This window comes from Ovis canadensis, chromosome 11 (genome assembly GCF_042477335.2).
Source record: "Ovis canadensis isolate MfBH-ARS-UI-01 breed Bighorn chromosome 11, ARS-UI_OviCan_v2, whole genome shotgun sequence".
Lineage (NCBI taxonomy): Eukaryota > Metazoa > Chordata > Mammalia > Artiodactyla > Bovidae > Ovis > Ovis canadensis.
This window is the reverse complement of record NC_091255.1, coordinates 20,488,528-20,515,256: the sequence shown is the minus strand read 5'-3', so window position 1 is coordinate 20,515,256 and position 26,729 is coordinate 20,488,528. Positions and strand designations below refer to the sequence as shown.

The 26,729-nt window shown below is 34.9% G+C and overlaps 1 protein-coding gene across 30 annotated transcripts in view; it reads left to right on the top strand.

Annotated features, from left to right (window-relative positions):
* BCAS3 (BCAS3 microtubule associated cell migration factor) overlaps positions 1-26,729 on the top strand; it is a 608,745-nt gene that overhangs the window by 180,514 nt on the left and 401,502 nt on the right. For all 30 annotated transcript variants that reach the window (XM_069602698.1, XM_069602701.1, XM_069602691.1 and 27 more), the window contains exons 12-13: positions 3,463-3,633; positions 17,238-17,331. In XM_069602698.1, the coding sequence (XP_069458799.1) occupies positions 3,463-3,633; positions 17,238-17,331 (265 nt within the window). The remainder of the gene's footprint in view (positions 1-3,462; positions 3,634-17,237; positions 17,332-26,729) is intronic.

The window sequence follows — 26,729 nt, the reverse complement described above, 5'->3', positions numbered from 1 at the left end:
AAGAAAGACTCTAGTTTTCCTACTTGTTTTCATTGGTAGGATTGATCTGATTTACCTAGCCTACATATTGAAAATAGAAAATAATATTTATTACATTATTCTTAGCATTTGAATAATTCTAGGTAATATGATATTTGTTGAGCTGTAACATGAAAAAATATTTAAAAGCCATGGAATATGTGCTCCTTAAGAAAATACTAAGTCACTTTCTCTGACAAAAGTAATCATTGATATTTTTCTCTCCGATGACAGCTTCTTAATGTGGCTTCATAGAGGTTACCTCTTTGTTACATAGAAGGATTAATTATTGAACTTTTAATTCTTTTTGATGTCTCACATTATAAATGTAAATATAAATTGTATTAATTGTATATGTGCTTAAATTGTTTTCAAGGAAATCTTTTTCCCCCCCCTGGATTTTCAAATAGCACTTAAAATTCATCTTTCCAAATAATTTACTTGACTTTTCCTTATAAAGAATATAATAATAATAATAAATTCTCTGAGGTCATGTTGAAAGAAAATTTTTAATATTGAAATTGTTCAAGTTGGATTATTTTGAAACATTTATTAAATCTTGGTCCATATATTCTAGTTACCCTGTAACTGTCCTATTTGAGTTTTCCTTTTAATGAGTTTTAAACCCAGCATGGTGAATTGATTTAATAAAAATGCCTCTGCTTTCTCTGTTATCTGATAACTTCTTAGGACAACTAACAGCTTTTGTGAGAGCAGCACCATTAGTCCTAATGGATAAGGAGGACAACTGATATGGCCTGAGAAAGGTTAAAGATGACTAGTGACCTTTGGCAGATCTCTGTGCAATAGAACAGAATAAGTACCATGTTCATTTGAAGTTTTGGTCACAGTAGATTGTCTGACACATACATTATAGTCTTAGGTTCAGCACTTTACAGTCCAGATTAGTTCTGTGAATATTCTTCTAATATTCTTCAGATTGTGAGGATAGCAGTGCTCATTGGTACGTGTGATTCTAACATGGAAACAAACTTCTCCCCAAGGTAAAGGTCCTTACTAATGTAGAAAGCTTTCAGTACCCCTCTTTTACATCCTAAGACCTTACTTTGAAAGTTAATGAGCTATGAGAGTACTGTCCTGTCACTTACTATACAAATTACAGATTTGAGGCTGTTAAACTTGGGCCTTAGGGTTTGGTCCACTAAGAAGAAGGTGCCGCCAGGAGCCCTGAGTGTTTTGGGGCGGGTGAGAAACATCATTAACTCCTCCTGTAATACTTTATTCACCTTTGACTGTGAAACGTACTACTTTGTTTCTCCCCTCTTTCTGGAGTTCTTTCCCAGTTCTCTTGTATTAACTGTTCCCTTTATCTCGTGGTTTGCTTTGGGTACATTACTTCCCACTTTCTGTGTGCTCCAGTTATTTTAGTTTTATTCCTTTTCATTGGTATAAGAGCATGAAATAATAAGCTCAAGGGCAAATGGGGAGTATATACAATCAAAGACTTTAAACCTGAAAGGCACTCCTTTGATAAAGGGGATAGCTCCGTTGAAGTGGGAGCATCTCCAATAGCATTAATGGAGTGAGGACATCAGCTGAGGCATCTCAGAGGTTAATCAGGCTTCCTGGCCAGCTTTTGACATCAATACACTGTGGCGCCTGGTTTTGTTGGTCCTTTGGAGGCTTTCTTGACAACACTCTAACAGACTTTGTGTAAGTCATTTCTTGTGAATTATTGAAACAAATGTTTGGCTGCTAATTGAAGAACACTAATGTGTTTTCTAATCACTGCAGTTTGAGTTTTTAGCACTAAACAAAACTGTTACAATTGATTTGTGGCTTTTTCTTGGTTTCAGTCAGCTGTAAGTTATATCATTTTGCTTGAATTCTGCAAATGGCTTTGCTGGTCATTTTATTTAAGTATTTATTAGGAAACACTATGATAGACTTTATTTTTCCTTTTTTCCTTCCCAGTATATATATATGTGTTCTGAATTCATGAAGTGTGAGATCACAAGTAGTATCAGGAATAGATTACAGGGCAATATTGGATAGTGGTTTGGAGCAAGTCCTGGTTTTGAGTTCTGGTTTTGTTATTGACTGGCTGTTTGAACTGCCATTTTCCTTAACTTTTGTAGCCTCAGTTTTCTCTTCTATAAACCCGAGGTGTGTGAGGACATCTATCCACATCTTTGTTAAAGAGCCTTGACCAATTCCGAGTTCATAATAAAGGTTCCATGGAATATATTAATAGCTACAGTAAAATAATACATATATTATGTGCATTTCCTTTTTTTAAGTTCCATCTTATTGTTGCTTAAATTATATTTAGGCCTTTATAAACAACCTTCTTTGCCTATCATTTGTAAATTAATATTTGATATGCTGTGGAAGCAATATACTTTTTAAAATTTAGATGTAGCCTATGTCAGAATATAGATGCATAATTATTTTAAAAGAGCAAGTCACATTGTTGAAGATTAATTTATAAAGTATCTTAATAAAAACTTTTCCTCACAATAATGAGGATGTGTCTGTTATATTGTACATAATTTTTGATATATCCCATGTAGACTGGACAGTTTATTTTGGCTTTAATGGTTAGAGTTAATGTGTATGAATCACACAGCTTTCTCTTTGTTTTTGCTTTCTTCCCTTTCAGAGAAAAAGAAAAACCCCCGTTACTTAACATGATTGTTTGTTAATGGTTATGAGAATAATCAGATGAAATTCACATAAAAGAAAACATACAGATGAGTTAGTTTTTTAACTATTCGTTTTGAATGAAATGGAACTAAAATTAATTATGAAACGTCTTTAATTGAAATAATATATTAGAAATATTGCATTAAATTGTTTTCTGTTTCTGGAGAGAAAAGAACCCTTTTAACTAATTTTATGATGTTTCATTCAGGTAGTAATTGAAATATCTTAGATGGAGTCTGCATTACCTACATTCCAAATCTTGATGTACAGTATTATATAGCATCATGTTATAGATTTAAATGAGAAAGTCGTTTTCACGTATGGATTCTATCTGTAGCTTAGTCTTTTTTATGCTAAAAAGTAGACTGAAAATTAGGTGTATACAATTAAAAAAAATAGAATATCACATAGTTCCTATTTCTTAATATTTCACATATTTTAAGTTACATACATTGAGGAGAGGGAGAAAATTAATATTTTTAATAAAAATATAATTGTATTCTCATGTGAAACAAACTCCGTAATTATTTACCTGTGGCCTAATTCTCACCATGCTGACTTGAGGGTACCTACTGATAGCATTTACTCAAACTAATGCCAATTTTCTAACTAAAATTTTAGATTGTATAAAAAGTCAGTCTGAATTTCTGTGACAAAGCACTGCTACATATGAGCTTATTAGAAAATAAAGAATTTAATCTGAATTATCAAAACACATATTTCTATTTAGGATCCAAGTACTGATGCAGAATGATACATTTACCTTTCATTGTTTAGACACTGAAAACTGGCTTGACAATGGTTGGGAAAGTGGTGACCCAGCTGACGGGCACGCTCCCTTCAGGTGTGACAGAAGATGATGTTGCCATCCATAGTAATTCAAGACGGAGTCCTCTGGTCCCAGGAATCATCACAGTGATCGACACTGAAACAGTTGGAGAGGGCCAGGTAAGAGTTTGTGATGCCTGTAATGTTCATTCTGTGCAGAGGATGGAGCAATTAAGAGTATCATTTGGGATCAAGCATACAAAATGTGTTTGGCCTTGGAGATGTGTTAATTTGGAATTGTAGAAAGTTAAGGTTATTTCAGGTTAGAATTTTGTTTGTTTTTTTTCGAAAAATGATGAGTAACTATTGTACAACACAGGGAATATAACCAATATTTTGTAATAATTATAAATGGCATGCGTGTGTGCTAAGTCGCTTCAGTCATGTCTCTCTTTTGCGACCCTATGTAGCCCTCCAGGTTCCTTTGTGGGATTCTCCAGGCAGGAATACTAGAGTGGGTTGCTATTTTCTTCTCCAGGGGAATCTTGCTAACACAGGACTCTAACCCGCGTCTCTTATGTCTCCTGCATTGTCAGGCAGATTCTTTAACACTAGCACCATCGAGGAAGCCCTGAGAGTGGCATTATTGTTACTGTTCGGTCACTAAGTCGTGTCCTACTCTTTGCAACCCTGTGGACTGTAGCTCACCAGGCTCCTCTGTCCATGGGTTTTCTCCAGGCAAGAATACTAGAGTGGGTTGCCATTTCCTCCTCTAGGGGATATTCTGGACCTAGGAATTGAACCCGTGTCTCCTGCACTAGCAGGCAGATTCTTTACCAATGAGCCACTTGGGAAGCCCACTATAATTGGCATAGAAACTTTTAAAAAATGATGTTGCTGTTAGTCGCTAAGTCGTGTCTGACTCTTTTGTGACCCAATGGACTGTAGCCTGCCTGGCTTCTGTCTGTGGAATTTCCCAGGCAAGAATACTGGAGAGGGTTGCCATTTCTTTACTTTGGGGATATTCCTGACCTAGGGATCAAACTTGAGTCTCCTTCTTGGCAGACAGATTCTTTATCACTGAGTCCCCTGGGAAGTAACATGTTAAAACCTGTTATTTCAAACATTGTTAATGTATCAAACTTGAAGTTAAAATTGAGGTTCTTTAGAATTCTCTTGTTATCTCTTCATCAGGACATTTGTTCCATAAATAAATAATTATATATCTTTTATACTGTTTAATACTGTTTCTTTTTTTTTAAATGACACTTTGTATAAGCTGAATCAGTCTAGTTATAACTAATTATGTGTCCCAGGTGGTGCTAGTGGTAAAGAACCCACATGCCAATGCAGGAGACAAAAGAGATGTGGGTTCCATCCCTGAGTTGGGATGTTCTCTTGGAGGAGGGCATGGAACCCACATTATTCTTGCCTGCAGAATTCCATGGACAGTGAAGCCTGGCGGGCTACAGTCCACGGTGTGGCAAAAAGTCAGACACAACTGAAGTGACTTAGCATGCATGCACGTGGTGGTTATAAATGACAAATAATGAATTTTATTACAAATTTTATTACCTATATTTCCTCAGAAATATGAAAAACAATATACAAAATCTCAAAGAGTATATTAGAATATGTAAATGGTAATAACTTATATGTTCAGATAAAAAATAGAATATGTTCAGATTAAAAATAGATCTTATATGTTCATGTAAAACAGATTTTTACAGTCTAGGTTTAGAAACATTCAAGAGTGATTATAAACATGGAAAAATATGCTATGCTTATATAAGTCTTGCTAGAAATAAACCGGTTTGGTTTTGTTTTTCTCCCCCATGCACTCATAAACGGTACTTTCTTTTGAATCATAGTTATGGATTTTAAAATGCATTTCTTAAAGGAAGGTAATTTTAATGGCTTGTGATCTTTGCTGTAAATACACAGTCTAAAATTGATTACTAGAATGAGATAGGAGTAGAGCAAGATTTGGAAATACAAATTATTTCGATTTATATTCAATATATTTATTTAAATATTAAATATAAACATAGAACTTATATTTAATTCTGTTTTCAGAACATAGTTATGTGAGCCATTAGAATATTAATCCTAAATATTGCATTTTTTTTAGAAATCTGCTTCCAGTATATATGGTTCTGTTTCTTGATGAGAGGTTACATTGGCCTGTACTCATATACTAATTCCTATAGTAAGATCCAGTGGCATTTCAAAACAATAGACTGTGCTGCAGTGAAAAGAAAAAAATCTTTGCAATTCTGGCTACTATATTTTATTTAAAATATGAATAATATAATTCTCTGCCTTTCCCATCTTAACTTTGTGGTTAATCAGATATGTTACAGGCTTGTATTCCTATAAAACTCTTTTTAATGAAGTGCTAGCAGACTTGTCAGTTGACTACAATGACTTTTTTTTTAAGTTGTGTTAATTAGCTCGAGTTGACAGGCACATACAGATGTTCTCTTTTTAAATTGGAATTAAATATTTAAACACTTAGTGTTTTATGAGTATTAACAAATATTTTCTTTTGTCCTTTGATTCTTAATTAATTCATCTCCAAGGCCACCCACGTTTACTAAGTAGTAACAACCCTCCTCAATATTGTCTAGTTTGACAGGTATACCTAAGTCTGTGAAACATCTAGCATTTGTTGACAGACTGATGTGTGGTGATTTAAAAGTTGAAACTGTTATCTCCTATTATTTTTGATGAAATAGAGCTATAACTCATTAATTTATATAATGAGTAAAAATAATTTATATAAAAAGCATAGCCTTAGGTCTTGTGTTTTCAAATGTGGTTTGTTTTTTTTCCCCCTGGTTCTTTGTTAACTCTTTATAACTTTAAATTGGAATTCTCACATTTAGAATATGGAAATGGATTGTAGATTATATGAAAGTTTATTTTTTCTGTGAGAAGTGCATTGTTAACATTGGAAACAACTGAACTAGTTCATTAGGAAATAAGAATAATAAAATGTTAGCTTTGAAAAGTTAAAAAATTGAAAGTATTGCTCAACCTGAGAAATTTTTTCTTTTCTATCATTTGTTGAGAGCATAATCTCTTTCCATTCCTATTTATATTCTGAAATTTAGATTGATTTTAAAATTCTGTTAAAAGACAGGAAATAAATGTGAAATTGCTATGTACGTTTTTAAGGAATCATAAGTATTTTTTTAAAGCAATAAGATTTCTTCAGTATAATAGTGCCTTCTTTTATTAACATGAATCTGTTTTTTGTCAAGAAGACATTTTGGTCTCTGATAAATAGTTCAGTTGGAGTACAGAGCTGTTTTTAAGTTATGCTGGATTGTATTAAAAAGACTGCAGTGGTTAATGTCATGGATTTATCACTTTAAGCCCTTTCCCACTGATGTTTGACCTTAACTGCAGTGGTTTTTTCTTGTCCATCTCCATCTTAGGAGCTAAAGCTGACATTAAGTTCACTTTTGCTATTTAAGTCCATTGAGAATTCAGTAGAGATATTTTCATGTTTACAGGGATAGTATATAAAATTTGATTCACCATCTTTCTGATGCTGAATTGATTAGTATTATTTGATGGTGGCAGGATCACTGTATGGTAACTGCGTTAAAGAGGAATAGATTTGGTTGACTGTCCATTTTGCCTATGTTACTTCCATGTTTTATTTAAAAGCATAAGCAGTATAATTTGCTTTTTAAAAGTAACATAATTTAAGTTAGCAGGTGGCAAAGTCTCTAATCAAAGAAAAATACTGCAGAATGATGACATAAACTAGAGCTATTCTTGCCCTGAGTGTAAATACAAGTGTAATTCATAAAAACTTAGTGGTTCCTGTGGTGTTTGTCTATCTTTTTGTTCATATGGTAAAGCCTTATCCACCTTGTATCAATTAAAGTGCTTTGCTTTAATAATATTAAATTGTTACAGGATTTTAGCCTGTTTAGATAGTGAGTGAAAATAAAGTCTTAGGACAACTGATTTGGGATATCTTTGGTATTGATTTGATATTTTAGGCAAGGTGATGATGCAGTGGAGACAGTCTTTTCAAAAGTGTCTCGTTGTTGTTATATTTGTGAAGCTCATACAGAGAAGATTCAAAGAAGCCTATATATTTTTAAGAGGTTTTGGTACTCACCAAGATTAATGAGCCCTTTTGCTCGATGGCTTCTGTATTAGCACCATCAAATAGAGTACCCAATACTAATTGTATTGCAAAGAGAGGTACAGAGTTATAATACATGAAAGATAAGAGGCTCTTATAAGAGATTGGTTTGATATAGAAAAATGGGCAAGGATAAAATATTTCACAGAAAAAAGTATATACAACTGGTATAAAATCTATAGATTTAACTTGTTATCAGAGAAAGACAAAACTGTGCCAAGATACCACTTGTCACCTATCAGTACGAGAGAAATTAAAAAGCTTGTGGCATACTCTACATTTTTAACTTTTAAGTTTGAAATAATTGTAGACTCACAGTAAGTTGCAGACACATCTATGTGCCCTTCACCCAGTTCCCTCCAGGTTCCCCCAAACTGTGACATCTTACATGGTGGGCATAAAATGTCAGAACCAGGTTATTGACGATGACACCTTACTGTTAACTAGGCTTCTGACCATATTTAGCTCTCACCATTTGTTTTTACCTGCATTCGTTTGTGTGTGTTTTCAGAATATTGAAAGAACTCCTGTAGCTAGATAATAAAAAGATAAATAGCTTTATTTTAAAATGAGCAAAGGATTTGAATAGACATCTTTCTGGAAATAATATACCAAAGGGCAGTGAGCAGAAATGAGAGCCCTCGCACACTGCTGGTGGGGACATAAAACAGTGCAGCTGCTTTGGAGAAGAGTTACCATTTGATTGGGCAATTGTCTCCTAAGAGAACTGCTCTTAGGAGGTATATAACCAAGAAAACATGAAAATATATGTTTGTGTAAAAATTTGTACATGAATGTTTATAGCTAGAAAATAGGAGCAACCCAAATAAATGTACTTTGACTGATCAATGGATGGGTAAATAGAATGTGACATAGACATACAATGTAATATTATGTAGCAGTAAAAAGAAGTAAAGTATTAATGCTACAAAATGAATGAACCTTGAAAATATTGTGCTTAGTGACAGAAGCCAGTCTCAAAAGAATACATATTGTATGAATCTATTTATATGAAATGTCCAGAACAGGCAAATCTATAGAAAGAGGAAGTAGATTGTTTGCCTAGGGCTGGGACTTGGACGAAAACAGGGGGTTGCAGAGTGACTGTCAATGGTCTGAAGTTCCTTTTAGGTGATAAAAATGCTCTAATTTGGTTGTCATAATGGTTGCACAACTCCATGAATATGCCGTGTATCCTAAAGCAAATCCTTAGTATATTTAGCAGACTTCCCTGGAGACTGCTTCTGTAAGACTTCTTTTTCTTGTGTTCCTCCCTAACATTTTTGAAAATTGAATGGAAGAATGGAAAAGAGAGATGAGAGAAATAATTTGTAATGCATGTTCCCCCCCACTTGTGGTAAAATATATATAATGTAAAATTTGCCATTTAGCCTTTTTTTAAGTTTACAATTCAGTGGTATCTGATGCTGGGAGGGATTGGGGGCAGGAGGAGAAGGGGAAGACAGAGGATGAGATGGCTGGATGGCGTCACTGACTCAATGGACGTGAGTCTGGGTGAACTCTGGGAGTTGGTGATGGACAAGGAGGCCTGGTGTGCTGCGATTCATGGGGTTGCAAAGAGTCAAACACGACTGAGCGACTGAACTGAACTGAACTGAAGTACATTCACAGTGTTGAATAACCATTGTTTATCATCCACGTCCAGAAATTTTCATTATCTGTACCCATTAAATAATATCTCCCCATTCCTCTGTTCTCACAGTCCCTTTTTCCCAGATGAAAAGTACATTATGGACAGAAGTTTCACAAGTAACTATTTTTGGGGGGAGGGCTCTAGAAATTGATCAGAAAGCTAAGAAAGAAGTGATAAACATAAATTCATATTTCTTTTATCTACATCTGCCAGGGGCTTCGTGAGTGTGATAGTTTAACCAGAGCAGAGTAAGCCATATAAACAAGCAGTTCCCTTTTAGAGGATGGATTTACTTGATTTGGAATAGAAGGTTAAAACCTAAGTCCACCAGTGTTTTCATTAGACTTGGTAGGTGATGAATAGGATAATGTGTGCTCTCATAGCTCAAGCGTGCAATCTCAGTTTGGGCCTGATTCAGAAAGAATAGAGAGGAAGAATTGATGCCATGTAGAGAGTCTGAGAGACCTTTAACAGCAGCAAACATACCAGCATTTTTATATATATATATATATATATATATATATATATATATATATATATATATATATATATATATATATAATTGGAAGATTGTTTCAGGAAATATGATGTTTCTTAGTTGATAATTCACGAGACAGTAGTATCTCAAAGGAGTGGGAAAAGAAATGGAGCTATGTTGGAGCAAGGAGCTGTAATTTATCACAATTAAGTCTGAAATTAACCTGTAATCCTGTTTTCTATAAAGCATCTTACAACCTATGTAGCAAATCACTAAGAAATTGCTCCCCCAAAATCAACAGAAGATAAAAATAGTAAACATTAGGAATAATTGTTTAATACAAAGGAAGAGGATCAGAGCAACAAACACCTGAGACATAAAAGTAAATGGAAAATGGCAGACCTAAATCCAATTATATGTGTAATTGTATTAACTATAAATGGACTCCAGTTAAAAGAGAGTGATCGTCAGACCAGAATCACTTTAGATTCAGAGACAATTGGCTGAAGTAAAAGGTTGTAAGAAATGTACCATGCAAACAGTAACGGTAATAGAATTGGAGTGGTTATATTAATATCCGATAAAAGATTTTAAGTCAAGAAATATTGCCAGAAAAAAAGAAGGAGATTTTATAACGATGAGAGAGTCAATGTAGTAGGTAGATAAAATGATAAACGCACAACAACATAAGGCAGCAAACATTAAGCGAAATCTGACGGACTGAAAGAAGAAATTCTAGCTGACATTTAGAGTTTGAGGTTTGAATACTGTACTTTCAACAATTGATGGAAAAACTGTACAAAAATTTTAAGAGACTGATAGATTTAATGACTTGATTAGCACTATCAACCAATATGATCTGAAACTCCCCATCCCCCAACCTACAGACTTCACATTCTTTTTAAGAATATCTGGAATGTTCTCCAAGATAGACCATGTGATTGGCCATAAATCAAATTTAAAGCATGGAAATCAGTAATAGGAATGAAATTGTGATATTAAAAAAATCTCAAGAATATTAGAAAATATTTTGTATGCAATGAGCATAGAAAGAGAACATATCAGAAGTTATAATTGTAGCTATATTATTCCTTAATGGGAAAATTATAGCTTTAAATTCTTATAGTAGAAAAGAAAAATGGTCCTAAATTAATAACCTTAGCTCTCCATCAAGAGAGTTTAAAAACAGCAAATTATAATGAAAGCAAGACAAATGAAGTAAATAATAGAAATATGACCAGCAGTCAACAAAATAGCAGTGAAACGATGGGGAAAATCAATACTGGTTTTTTGAAAATATTAACAAATTTGATAAATCTGGTGGTATAGCAAATGAGATAGTTTTCTTAGTTTCTTTTTTTAATTAATGTTTGTTACTATGTAGAAAAAAACTAATTTTTAAAAATTCTTAAATATTTTTTCAGATTTTATTTTTTTAATATAAATTTATTTATTTTAATTGGATGCTAATTAATTTACAATATTGTATTGGTTTTGCCATACAATTAAGAGTGTTAATTTTGTATCCTGCAACTTTGTTGAATTTTCTGTGTGTGTGTGTGTGTGTGTGTGTGTGTGTGTGTGTGTGTGTAATCTAGAGAGGGAAGTTTCTTTAACCATTTTTATGCCTTGTATTTCTTTCCCTTTTTTCCCCCCTCTCTTTTGAGTTGGTTGCTAAGACTAGACCTCACAGTACTGTGTTGAACAGTAGTGCTGAGAGAGAGCGTCCTTGCCTTTCTGGTAGTCTTAGAGGAAAAGCTTCCAGTCTTGCCCCATTTTGTGTGATGTTAACTTTGGACTCTGTGTATGTGACTTATTATCACTAAACATGGTAATTTCCCAGTATTCCTAGTTTGTTGAGTGATTTGTCGTGAAAGTGGTTGAATTTTGTCAGATGCCTTTTCCGCACTGATTGAGACCACCATGTGGTTTTTGTTTTCCAGTTTGTTAATGTGATATGTATTACATTGATTGATTTTTGTATGTTGAACCATCCTTACATTCCAAGTATAAACCTCACTTTTCTTGGTGTATAATCCTTTTCATATGTTGAATTTGGTTTGATCCCATTTTCTTTTCGATGATTGCATCATTATTCTTCAGGGATATTGATTTGTAGTTTTCTTTTTGTCTTTTGGTATCAGGGCAATGAGGGCCTCATAGAAATATCTTATAATCCATTTTATGTCTGTGACATCAGTTTTAATGGCTTCTCTTTCATTTCTAATTTTAGCTATTTGAATTTTCTCTCTTGTTTTTGTTAGTCTAGTTAAGGGTTTGTCAATTTTGTCTTTTTTTTTTAAGAAAGCAAACTCTTAGGCACAAACTTAACCAAGGAGATGAGAGACTTATACACTAAAAATGTTCATCGCAGCACTGTTTATAATAGCCAGGACATGGAAACAACCTAGATGTCCATCAGCAGATGAATGGATAAGAAAGCTGTGGTACATATACACAATGGAGTATTACTCAGCTGTTAAAAAGAATTCATTTGAATCAGTTCTGATGAGATGGATGAAACTGGAGCCGATTATACAGAGTGAAGTAAGCCAGAAAGAAAAACACCAATACAGTATACTAACACATATATATGGAATTTAGGAAGATGGCAATGACGACCCTGTATGCAAGACAGGGAAAGAGACACAGATGTGTATAACGGACTTTTGGACTCAGAGGGAGAGGGAGAGGGTGGGATGATTTGGGAGAATGGTATTCTAACATGTATACTATCATGTGAATTGAATCGCCAGTCTATGTCTGACGCAGGATGCAGCATGCTTGGGGCTGGTGCATGGGGATGACCCAGAAAGATGTTCTGGGGAGGGAGGTGGGAGGGGGGTTCATGTTTGGGAATGCATGTAAGAATTAAAGATTTTAAAATTTAAAAAATAAAAAACTAAAAAAAAAAATAAAAAAATAAAAATAAAAACTATAATATGTTGTTAAAAGATGTGAAAGGCATCTTTCAGATATAGAAAAGTGGAAAGATAACTGATGCTTGTGGATTTTAAGACTTAATGGTCTTAAAATATCCATAGTACCCAATGTGATATTAAATGCAGCACCTATCAAAGGCTCTATGACATTTTGTGGTAGTAATAGAGAAAACCATACTTATGGAATCTGAAGGGACCCTGAAAAGCTGAAACAATTTTGGGGTAAAAAAAACACTGCCTCACTTCAAATCATATTACAAAGCAGTAGTAATTAAGATGATGTGATACTGGCGTAAAGATAGATATGTAGACCAATGGAAAAGAGTAGAAAATGTGAAAATGAACCCATGCATATACATCCAAAATATTTTTGACAAGGGTAAAAAACTACACAGTGGGGAAACGCTGTCAACAAATGAGGTTGGGAAAACTGGATAGCTAATGCAAAAGAATGAAGCTGGGCCCTTACCTTATACCATATACAAAAATGATTTTAGACTCAACCATGAGATTGGAAACTATTAAACTCCTGCAAGAAGACATAGGAGAAAATCTTTAGTACATTGGATCGAGCAATGATTTCTTGCATATAATACCAAAAGCACAGTAAACAAAGTAAAACAAAGTAAAAAATAGACAAATGGAACTACATCAAACTTTAAAAGTTCTACGCCTAATCAAGCTACCAGCCACATTTTTCACAGAACTAGAACAAATAATTTCAAGCTTTGTATGGAAATACAAAAAACCTCGAATAGCCAAAGCAATCTTGAGAAAGAAGAATGGAGCTGGAGGAATCAACTTGCCTGACTTCAGGCTCTACTACAAAGCCACAGTCATCAAGACAGTATGGTACTGGCACAAAGACAGACATATAGATCAATGGAACAAAATAGAAAGCCCAGAGATAAATCCACACACATATGGACACCTTATCTTTGACAAAGGAGGCAAGAATATACAATGGAGTAAAGACAATCTCTTTAACAAGTGGTGCTGGGAAAACTGGTCAACCACTTGTAAAAGAATGAAACTAGATCACTTTCTAACACCGCACACAAAAATAAACTCAAAATGGATTAAAGATCTAAATGTAAGATCAGAAACTATAAAACTCCTAGAGGAGAACATAGGCAAAACACTCTCAGACATAAATCACAGCAGGATCCTCTATGATCCACCTCCCAGAATTCTGGAAATAAAAGCAAAAATAAACAAATGGGATCTAATTAAAATTAAAAGCTTCTGCACAACAAAGGAAAATATAAGCAAGGTGAAAAGACAGCCATCTGAATGGGAGAAAATAATAGCAAATGAAGCAACTGACAAACAACTAATCTCAAAAATATACAAGCAACTTCTGCAGCTCAACTCCAGAAAAATAAACGACCCAATCAAAAAATGGGCCAAAGAACTAAATAGACATTTCTCCAAAGAAGACATACGGATGGCTAACAAACACATGAAAAGATGCTCAACATCACTCATTATTAGAGAAATGCAAATCAAAACCACAATGAGGTACCACTTCACACCAGTCAGAATGGCTGCGATCCAAAAATCTGCAAGCAATAAATGCTCGAGAGGGTGTGGAGAAAAGGGAACCCTCCTACACTGTTGGTGGGAATGCAAACTAGTACAGCCACTATGGAGAACAGTGTGGAGATTCCTTAAAAAATTGCAAATAGAACTACCTTATGACCCAGCAATCCCACTTCTGGGCATACACACCGAGGAAACCAGAATTGAAAGAGACACATGTACCCCAATGTTCATCGCAGCACTGTTTATAATAGCCAGGACATGGAAACAACCTAGATGTCCATCAGCAGATGAATGGATAAGAAAGCTGTGGTACATATACACAATGGAGTATTACTCAGCCGTTAAAAAGAATTCATTTGAATCAGTTCTGATGAGATGGATGAAACTGGAGCCGATTATACAGAGTGAAGTAAGCCAGAAAGAAAAACACCAATACAGTATACTAACACATATATATGGAATTTAGGAAGATGGCAATGACGACCCTGTATGCAAGACAGGGAAAGAGACACAGATGTGTATAATGGACTTTTGGACTCAGAGGGAGAGGGAGAGGGTGGGATGATTTGGGAGAATGACATTCTAACATGTATACTATCATGTGAATTGAATCGCCAGTCTATGTCTGACGCAGGATGCAGCATGCTTGGGGCTGGTGCATGGGGATGACCCAGAAAGATGTTCTGGGGAGGGAGGTGGGAGGGGGGTTCATGTTTGGGAATGCATGTAAGAATTAAAGATTTTAAAATTTAAAAAATAAAAAACTAAAAATTAAAAAAAAAAAAGAATGAAATGAGAAATATAAATAAGTGAAAATGTAGCTATAATATGACATTGTATGTTCAGTATGATTTCACATAATTAAAAATTGTTTTTGTGTAAAAAAAAAAAGCTTTATCTGATAATAAAATATGTTATCAAAAAAATAAAAAAAAAAAAATAAAAGTTCTACGCCTAAAAGGAAATAACCAGCCATGTGAAAGGGCAACCTATGGGGTGGAAGAAAATCATTGTAAATCATATATCTGATAAGGAGTTAATATATAGTATAAATAAGGAATTTCTACAACTCAACAATTAAAAAAAGTTAACAAATGAGCATAGGACTTGAATCAAGACACTTTTCCAAAGAAGATGTAGGCATGTCCAATAAACATATGACGAAATGCTCAGAATCACTAATCATTAGTGAATCAAAACTACAGTGAAGTATCACCTCCCACCTATCAGGTGATGAGCACTATCAACAGAACAGAAAATAACTGTTGTCAAGCATGGGGAAAAGTTGGCACCCTTGGGAACTCTTGGTGGGAATATACAATGATATAGCCATTATGGAAATCAGCATGAACATTTCTAAAAAAATTGAAAATAGAGTTACTATGTGATCCAGTCATCCTACTTCCGCCTTTATATGCAAAATAATTCAAAGCAGGATCTTGACGTGGTATTTACGCACCCATGTTCATGGTAGCATTATTCACAGTACCCAGGAGGTAGAAGCTATCCAGATGTCCACCACCAGGTAAATGGATAAAGAGAAATGTACACACACACACACACACACACACACACGCACACAGGGTAATAACATTACACAACCTTTAAAAAGAAGGAAATCTTTTCACATGTTACAGTGTTGATAAACTTTGAGGCCATTGTGCTAAGGGAAATAAGCCAGTCACAAAAGTACAAACACTAAATTCTTCCTTTTAATTTGAATTTCTAAAAAAGTCAAAGCATAGAAACAAAGTTGAAAGGTGGTCACTAAGGGTGGGAGGAGGGAAAAAGAAGACTTAGTGTTTAGTGGGTATAGAATTTAAGTTTTGCAAGGTGAAAAAGTTCTAGAAATCTGTTAACAATGTGAATATATTTAACGGTACTGAACCGAATACTTAAAAATGGTTATAGTGGTAATTAAAAAAAGACCTATAGACAAAAAATTTGACAATCTGCAGCTTGACTGAATTTCAGGTTCTAGCCAGAACAATAAGGCAAGAAAATCAAAGCATTAAGATAGGAAAAGGATGACAAATCAGACATTTCTCTAAAATGGATTGTTGTAACAGTTATAGTGCTATATAAAAATATTGAATTGTAAACATAAATAAATTTTATGTAAATTATACCTCTGTAAAGCTTTCTAAGTCTAAAAGAAAAATTAACCTTGCCAGTGTAGGACTACTTCCTGGATTGCTTCAGATAAATTCTTTGTCTGAGTATCATGATCCAATATTGGTATAGTAGGTGTTCCCTTTGTAACATTAGATATGTAAAAGTTTTAATTTCTTGAGCTAATTGCTTGCTTTGCGAAATGAATACATGCTGTTTTAAAACTTTTTCCCCTAGGGCTCATTGAATAGTACACTCTCAATAGGCAGATATATGGAATGTAAATTGTATTTCAGTATGCTTATAAGAAAAGGAAGGGGAATGAATTTGACATACCAAACTGCCTGTTCTACTGGTAGTATTTTCAAAGAAGTGTTGTGTCCGTCTAAAAACTAGAGGTTAAAGGCCACAGTGTTTGTACTTTAAGTAAAAATTATTTGGTAATTCCCCTAAATATATATATGCCTGTTTGTTTGTATTTAACTTATAATGGTTTTTTTTTTTTTTTTTTTTTTGCTGTTCTGTTCCAGTCATGGGCAAGAGTTTTTCAGCAGGCCATAACACAATAAGAACTCTTATTCCTATTTTTAGATAAAGCTGTGTAGAGCTGATTTTAGGCTTTTCATTTTTTCTGAACTGAAGCTTCAAGAAATCATTGTCATCTGCAGTCAGGTCAACCAGTTGTTTTAGAGGTTATGTGATTAATTCGCTGGGGGCAATTTACATCTTTTCACTGTTTCTGAAGTGGCATTCTCACTTTGTATTATGAAGAATAATCTTCAAATGTAGCAGAAGCCTGTTACTTGGTCAGGGATGTAGTGGTGTTGTGTATCTTCAAGGTCAGTAATTGGTTAACTTCCATTTGCCTTCTTCCTTTCTGCAAAGGTGCTTGTGAGCGAGGATTCTGACAGTGATGGCATCGTGGCCCATTTCCCTGCTCATGAAAAACCAGTGTGCTGTATGGCTTTTAATACAAGTGGTATGTCCTTCCCCTTGCCCTTATTTATATTATGAGTTTTCTACCTAATTTTTTGGAAATGGAAAATATGAAATATATGTGTTAGGTTATATGACCTAAGTAAGTAGTTTTCAGTGATTATTGAATGAATGAATTTATAATAAAAATTTAGAAACCCTATAAAGATTAATTTTACTGAGTAAAGTTTGATTGAGTAGTAAAGATAAATAGTGGATATAGAATAGTACATAAACAGTGCTGTTGAGTTACATTTATTTCTGTGTTATAAGGCAAGGACTTTAATATTCAAAACTCCTTAGGTATGTAAATGGCATTTTCTCTGTAACTGCACATTCCTTTTAAACAGTACAGTGACAGATGTCATGTTGATGAAACAAGTCTTCCCATTTTATATAACGTGTGTGTATGTATTTTGCTAAACTGTTTGAATGTAAGTTACATATATGATGACATTTTACCAACTACAAACTAAGCGTACATTTTCTAAGAGTAAGGCCCTTCTTGTACTTTGTAACCTAATAGTATATTATATTCAGAAAAGTAACACATTGTATTATCTAAAATCCAAGTCATAATTTAAAATTTCCCAACTGTCTCAAAAATGAGTTTTCTAACTGATTCAAATCAAGATCTAATTAAAGTTCACTCCTTAAGTTTTATGTCTCTTTGTGAGTGAGTGAGTGAGTGAAGTCGCTCAGTCGTGTCCGACTCTTTGTGACCCCATGGACGGGAGCCTACCAGGCTCCTCCATCCGTGGAATTTTCCAGGCAAGAATACTGGAGTGGGTTGCCATTTCCTTCTCCACTTTATATCTCTTTAGCTCTTTTCCAGTTTATAGCTTTCGCCTTTCCCCCCCTAAGTTGCAATGTCCAGACTAGTTATCTTGTCCAAATTCTGTGTTTGTCACATATATTTTCATTATAATAATGCTTTTCTTTTTTTCCTTAAAGGCTTTTAAATACATTCAGGCCTGAAGATTATTTTTTTCAAACTTCCTACATATTGCTGTCTACATCATTTCATCCTAGCAGGGGATACATTATATTAGGCTGTCTTGTACGTTTGATCACATGAATAAGTTAGTGACCATCAAATGTCCATTATTTTGAAAATAGATTCTCTTGTGGAGATTTGCAAGTGCAAAGTGTTACTTTGGCCTCATTTCTTACTTAAAAAAAAATAATTTATTTGATTTTTGTCTGTGCTGAGCCTTCGTTGCTGCACAGGCTTTTTTCTGGTTGCAGTGGGTAGGGGCTACTCTCTAGGTGTGGTGCACGGGTTTCTCATTGCAGTGGCTCCTCTTGTTGAAGAGTGCGGGCTCTAGGGCACTTGGACTTCAGTAGTTGAGGTTCCCAGGCTCCACAGTTGTGGTGCACTGGCTTAGTTGCTCTGTGGCACGTGGGATCTTCCCAAACCAGGTATCGAACCTGTGTCTCCTGTATCATCAGGTGGATTCTTTACCACGGAGCCAGCAGGGAAGCCCTTGGTCTCATTTCTGAAACAACTTTTTACTAAATAGCTTTGTTATTATACATTGAAGGCTATAGAATGGTAGTTTTTCTATCATATTTACAGCATTGATTAACTTCTGTTAACTCTGTTTAAAGAAAGAGTTTTCTCTCATTAACCAGAAATGAGCCACAGTTTTCCTGGATGTAAAAGGCAGGGTAAATATGTAACACTTCCTCTTTAATTACCAATTTTCATAGTTAGGAATTTGTTTAATACTTCCAGTGGTAAAATTTCACTACTGTGGACTTATTTTAAAAATACTTTGATGATGATGCCTTCAGAGCTGAAATAGTCTTCATTAGTTTATGGACTTTTCCTTGCTTGGTGGGTCTGAGGAGACTGCCATTTCTTATTCTGCAGAATATTAGTTAAAACTAATGGAAAGACCCATCTTTTTCCTCCTTCTTTTCATCTTTTGAGATCAAGAATGATCATAGGAGGGTAATATAAAGTATTTGAGTCATCTTCCTCCTCTTAATTAGCCATTTTCAATAGAAAGGAAGATTTTGTAGTAATTGTTGATCAGTGGATAGATTTAATTAATGAAGACAGATTTACTGAAATGCTCTGAATGTTGTGGGATTTCAGTTGAATTTGAAGAAACAGTCTGGAAGTTATGTCACTTACAGTACTCTTCTTAGAGTAACCAGTATGACTCACTTTTGATAGTCCATCTGTTATGTCAGATCTCCTTTGTGTTAATATGTTTCATATGGCCAGAGTTGGGATGCTTCAGACATTTGAAGCTATATTTTTCCCTGTCTGTGAATCTCCATTGTTACAAAAACAACTTACATAACTTAAAGGATATTGTAGTTACCTCTGTCGTCGTGTAGCAGTTAGTTCTAGAAGACCATAAATTCCTGTGATTTCATAGTTTTGTTCTACATTTGCCACTTGATTTATGTTTTAACTCCCAAATTTATGTTTTAATGGAAAGATTAAAATTATGTTTATATTTAAAATGTTATTAATTTTTTATATTGAGGTGTAGTTGATTTACAGTGTCAGGTACACAGAAAAATGATTCAGTTGTATTATATATATATATATATTCTCTTTCAGATTCTAGTGTAGGTCATTACAAGATATTGAATATAATTCCCTGTGCTGTGTAGTAGGTCCTGCACTTTGCTGTGTTCCCAGCATGTTAATTGTATAACTGTATAATTTATCTTGGAGTAATAATTTCTTTAAATATTTTTTTGCCAGCCTGTATGTTCCAGTTTACATTAGAATTCACTCTTGGTGTTATACATTCAAGGTTTTGACAAATAGATAATGGCATATATCCACCATTATAAGGGTTTCCCTGGTGGCTCCGTGGTAAAGAAGCCGCCTACCAGTGTAGGAGACATGGGTTCGATCCCTGGGTTGGGAAGATCGCCTGGAGAAGGAAATTGCAACCCACCCCAGTAGTGGTTCTTACCTGGGAAGTGTATGGACAGAGGAGCCTGGTGGGCAGGAGTCCATGGGGTCTCGAAGAGTTGGACATGACTTAGTGACTAAACAATGACAGCAGCAACAACCCATCATAATAGTACTACACAGAAGAGTTTGAACAGTTGAACAAAATCCCTGTTGCTCTGCCTGTTCATTCCTCATTCTCTCAATTCCTGCAACCACTGATCTTTCTTCTCTTTCCATAGTTTCAGAATGTCATATACTTGGAATGTTACATAGTTAGCCATTTCACATTGGCTTCTTTCACTTACTAATGTGTCCAACTCTCCTATATCTCTTCATGCCTACATTGCTCACTTCTTTTTAGCATTGAATAATGTTCTACTGTATCATACTTTGCTTGTCATCTGTATATATTTTTTACTGAGCTGTCTGTATCTTTTGTCCATTTTTAAATTGGTTTGTTGGTTTTTTGATTGATGAGTTTTAAGTGTTCTTTGTATGTTTTAGATGAGAGTCCTGTATCAGATGTGTTTTGTAAATATTTTCTCCGAGTCTGTGATTTGTCTTCTCATTATCTTGAAGTGGTTTTCGAAGATCAAAGTATTTAACTTTAATGAAGTCCAATATCAATTATTTCTTTGACTGATCTTTCCTTTGGTATGTAATGCTTCAGTACATGTAAATTGACATTTTTATACTGTTTTATCTTTATTCAGTCTCACACCGAATCTTATAATTCTTGGAAGAAAGAGATTTTTATGAGAATTGTCAATATTTTTTAAAAATTTATTTATTTTTCTGCTCTGGGTGTTTGTTGCTGCGTGTATGCTTTCTTGAGTTGCAGAGAGTGAGGTCTCCCTTCTGGTTGTGGTTGTGGCTTCTCATTGTGGTGGCTTCTCTGGTTGAGGAGGACGGGCTCTGGGGCGTGTGGGCTTCAGCAGTTGTGGCTCACGGGCTCTAGGTTAAGACTCGGTGATTGTGGCACACAGGCATAGTTGCCCCTCAGCATGTGGAGTCTTCCTAGACCAGGGATTGAACCCATGATCCCTACGTTAGCAGGTGAGTTCTTAACCACTGGACCACCAGGGAAGCCTTGATATTTTATGAGTTTTAGGATCTCTTATATTTCTTCTTGAATCTAAAATACAGCTTCTTAACCTGGGTCTGAGAGGTCCATGGAAAATATTTAGAGAGTATGTGAACTTAGGGGAAAAAAAATCGCATCTTTATTTTCTTTAGTGAAAGTGAAAAGTGAAAGTGTTAGTCCCTCAGTCATGTCTGACTTTTTGTGACCCCATGGACTGTAGCCCACCAGGCTTCTCTGTCCATGGGATTCTCCAGGCAAGGATACTGGAGTGGGTGGCCGTTCCCTTCTCCAGGGGATCTTCCCAACCCAGGGATCCAACCCAGGTCTGCTGCACTGCAGGTGAAATCTTTACTGTCTAAGCTGCTAGGGAAACCCTGTTTTCTTTAACCTTGAATGAAAATTCTTTCGCTTATCAATATGTACAATAAACTACTGAACTACTAGCTTTATTGTGAATTGGTAATATAAATAATGGATATTTTCATATCTTTTTTATGTTATTTATATAATTATCTAATTAATGCTATGGTTCAAAATCATGGTAGAGCCTGTATTATAATGTATTACTATTAATAAAAAAGCACATATTCTACTGCATGTCAATTTTAATAATCCTAAGTATTTTACCTTGTCTTTAAAAAATATTATTCTGAGAAAGAGGTTCTTAGGCTTCATCATATTGCTGAAAATTTTCATGGCACTAAAATGTTTATGAGCCTATTTATGCTTTCACTTGTTTCAGCTAAACACATCGGAAGCTAGACTTCATTCTCAGTGCCTGGTTTAGTCCCCTACCCATAGAGTCTGCTGGTAGAATAGGGATTTCCAAAAAAAAAAAGAAAAAAGGAAGACAAGTCCTTTGTGGAGCAAGGACAGAATGCTAGGAGATGAATATTAACTTGGTATTTTGCTTTTGGGGAAAGTTCTTCAAAAGAAAGCCAGTTCTAAACAGGAGCCAAAAGATGATTCATTAGGAAATAATGATTCAGTCCCTAGTAAATAAATAAATATTAGTTGAGTGAATGAAGCAAGAAAAATATGGCATGGCTGACATAGATTTTGAAGTAGAGGCTGTATACAGTGGACTCATCAGTTTATTATGAGCAGATTAATTTTTCAATGTGTCATCATTTCTGCTTTGTATCTGTTTAAAAGTTTGAAATGAAGGGTTCATAATTCAGCAAGCACTCAGAAAATTGGTTTGCAGGATCTTGTATAGAAGCTGATAGGCACAGATTTCATGCCATTGCATACAGTTCATCTTAATTATTTATTGTTTATTTCTGAGTGTTTTGCTGTTCAGAATATGAATTTTATTGGTTGAATATAAACAAGTATATGTATAAAATACTCAGTTCTCAATGATTTGAAAGTCTTGATTTTGTTTTAGCTATTCAGTAACTGAACAGCTTCTCAGAGAAAGGCATTGGACTCAGCTGTGACTACCTATTATCCAGCTCCTATCACTAGGTGACATTTTATTTTGCTTGTTTAATTTCTGTATCATATTTCTTGGTTTATTCTAACACTCTTGGACTGAGACATATGTACAAAATATTTGAGTCAAGAGGCTTCTTTGCTATTTGTAAATACCTTAGTAGTTACTGTTTTTCCCTGTAATTATTTTTGTAACACTTAAAAAATATTTGGGGGAGATCAAATGTATTTTCTATCAAGATTTAAGTTCTCTATAAAGAGTTGAAATGACTGAAGTGACTTAGCACACTCACCATGGACACACAATGGCATCTAACTGAATCTTACCATCTTACCATGCTGTACACACATTTAAAAAAAAATAAATTGGCCCTTTCAAAATATAACTTGTAGATCCTCCAGTAATACCCCAGTTTTTCCTTACATGGATCCAATATATATTTCAAAATTTATGTATATTCAGTTCAGTTCAATCGCTCAGTCATGTCCAACTCTTTGCGACCCCATGAATTGCAGCACGCCAGGCCTCCCTATCCATATTCAGCAAGTTTTAACTGACACTCCAGGAATTCTCTGTTTGGTTAAAGATTTTCTCATTGGGTCTGCAATGTGGCCAATAATAAGAGTAGTACTTGTTGGTACTACTTAGGAAAGTATAGGGAAGTTCACTTAGAAAACTAAGTGAAACAAAACAGATAAGAAAAGTTGATTGCCTGTCTTTTGTTTGTAAACCTGATTTTCTCTAACTAGTTTATCTGTGTATATCTCACTGTTAAACATTTTCATTTAGAGAAGCTATCTTTAGATAATAGAGTTATTAAAATGTCCTGGATATCGAAATCCAGGATCAAATCAGGAATATTGTCCAACTCCTGAGAAATTTTAGAAACAATTTACATGATGGAAAAACACTGCTAAGGGAATTAAGGAGAAAATGTAGATTGCTTGACTGGGTGGCGTGCAGTTTGGCCTTGTGTGGAACCTATTTAGAAAAGAAATTAGGGGATACCATTAAATAGAGTTGTGAAACTTTCAGTTCAGCAGCTGTATTCAGTTTGTTTTTCAATTTCTCCTTCCCGTTCTTGTTTATTAGCTGTGACTCTGAGTCCTGAATTAAAACAAATATTTTAATGGCAACATTTATGATTTGTTTAGAAGTGCCAGAGAGACCTTGTGCTTAGATCAGGGCAGCTTCAGTATGGGTGGTGTAAGTTTGTTGCTTTCAATTATTTAGATACACAGTGACTAACATTTTCTAGGGAACTTATTTTTTTAATTAATAAGCTTTATTTTTTAGAGTGCTTTTAGGTCCACAGCAAAATTGAATGGAAAGTACAGAGAGCTCTCCTATTTCTGCTTTCCCCCTCTCTCTGCCCACATGCCACACCCACACACATACAGTCTCCCACACTATCCGCCTTCCACCTGACAGTGATCATATTCTTACAAGTGATGAACCCATACTATTATCAACACACTATTATCATACATGCTATTATCAACCAAAGTCCATAGTTTACGTTAGGGTTCACTCTTGGTGTTGTATTTTCTACGGGTTTTGAGAAATTAATATGGACATGTACCTACCATTACAGTATCATACCAAATAGTTTCACTGTCCTAAATGTTTCTCATGAAATTTGGGACTTCTCAGTTATTGTTTCTTTGTCTCTTTCCCCCTCTTCTTTCCTTCTGGGACTCCTGCAGATTTACCTCCCACAGATCTCAAAGACTCTGTTCATTTTTCTTCTTTTTTTTTTTTTTCCCTCTCATTCTGGATAATTTCAGTTGATTTTTTCCTGCCATTTAAATTTCTATTTGGGCCCCTTTATTGACTTTTTCATTTCAGTTACTGTACTTTTCAACTCCAGATTTGTGTTTGTTTATTTTTATAATGCTATCATTTTATTGATGTCTCCTACTTGGTGAGACATTTTTCTCAAACTTCCCTTTAATCCTCTAGACATGGTTTCTTTGCATCCTTGGCCAACATTTGGTTGTCTCATCATTTTCTATTTTATGGATCCTCTGTAAGATATGTGATGTGGAAATCTCTTTTCCCAGTGAGTTTTTCCTTTTATCTTTTTAATAGGGTCTTTTGCAGAGCAAAATTCTTTGCTTTTTGTCAAATGCTTTTTTAAAATTTTGATAGTTGTATTTTTGTGTTCATGTCTAAGAAATGGTCACCAGTCTGGGTGGGGCGCTAGGATTTTCTCCTATGCAATTTTCTAACAGGATGTTAGTTTCACATTTATATTTAAATTTATAATTTAAATATTTTTGTTATTTTTGTGTATAAGGTAACAGGTTTAGGTCGTGGTTGGTCCCTGCTTTTTGCTAGTTCATTATTTTTTCCAAGATATTATCCTTCTTCCTTTGAATTAACTTTTGTACTTTGCTAAGTAGCACACCTCCGTTGACTATTTCTGGTTTCTGTGATGAAGATGACTTCTTTTAGCATTTTCTGACTGTCAACATCTGTGTTTTGTCCATAATTTTGAGGACTGTTTCAACTAGATTTGATAGTTTAGTTTGATGGTTATTTCTTCTTTCAGCAATTGTCAGCTCTCTTTGTTCATAGCTTTTGGCATTATTAATCTTATCCCTCTTGATTAATTGGGTATAGAGTTGTATTTTTGTGGGGGCAGTTTTCTGATCTATCACATCAGCTCAAATGGAGCAACTGAAAATTATTTAAAATGTTACTGAGTTCTCCTTACCCTTACCTGTTTGAACTCTTCTTCCTTCTTCTGTTCTGCTCAATGTGAGAGCAGCTACTTTTAATTACTTTGTATTGAACTTAGTTTTCAATAGTATTTTTTTATAACTTTGATTTGTTTTTTCACCAGTTTCTGATAGAGAAAGAACAACAGCCTCTTTTGATCTTATAAATCCAGCCCAAAAGCCTATTTACTGGTCATTTGAGCATGTAAAATGCTCTCTATGATACGTGGTTTAGACAGTAACCTGTGAACATATATTAGCTCAGGCTGCCAGAAGGCAACACCATAGACTTGGTTGCTTAAATAACAGAAATCTCTTTCCTCACAGTGTTTGAAGCTGGAAGTCCAGAGTCATGGTGTGGCTGATGGTTTATCCTGAGGTGTTTCTTCATCACTAACAAATGGCCACGTTCTTAACATGTCCTCGCATGGCCTTTCCTGGATGCAAGGGAGCAAGGAGAGAGAGAAAGCAAGCTATCTCTGTGGTGACTCTTCTTATGAGGACACTAATACTCTCACATCAGGGCCTTACCCATATGACCTCATGTAAACTTGATTACTTCCATAGATACACCACCCCCAGCTCCACATATAGCTCCCACCCCTAACTCCACATATAACCACACTAGGTTTCTGGCATTTCATTATAGGAATTTAGGGGCTCTACAGACATTTATTCTATAACCATATGTATGAAAATCATTGTCTTATTTTATCACAGCCCAATCCTAGGTTATTCTATTCAACTATGATTGTTGTATCATGTTCCATGTTTACTTCCATTTTAAGATATTCACATGTTTTGTAAGAAATGTTAATGATACAAACATCTTTCAACAACTTTATTATTATTGAGTGTATTGTCTAAAAGTATTACAGCATGGCACAGGTTTACCACCTCAACCTTATCGACATGTTTCCTCCCGTATTTGGCGATTCTAGTTATTTTTCAGCTCCTTAAACATGTTACATCATTTTACCTCTGCCGGGAATGCTCATTTTCCTGCCTCTTATTTATCTCTTGAAAGTGTTAGTTGCTCGGTCATGTCTGACTCTCTGGGGTTGCAAAGGAGCCACTAGGCTCCTCTGTCCATGGGATTTCCCAGGCAAGAACACTGGAGTGGGTAGCCATTCCCTTCTCCAGGGCATCATCCCAACCCAGAGATCCTATCCGGGTTCCCCCACACAGCAGGTAGTTTCTTTACTGTCTGAGCCACCAGGGAAGCCCTAGT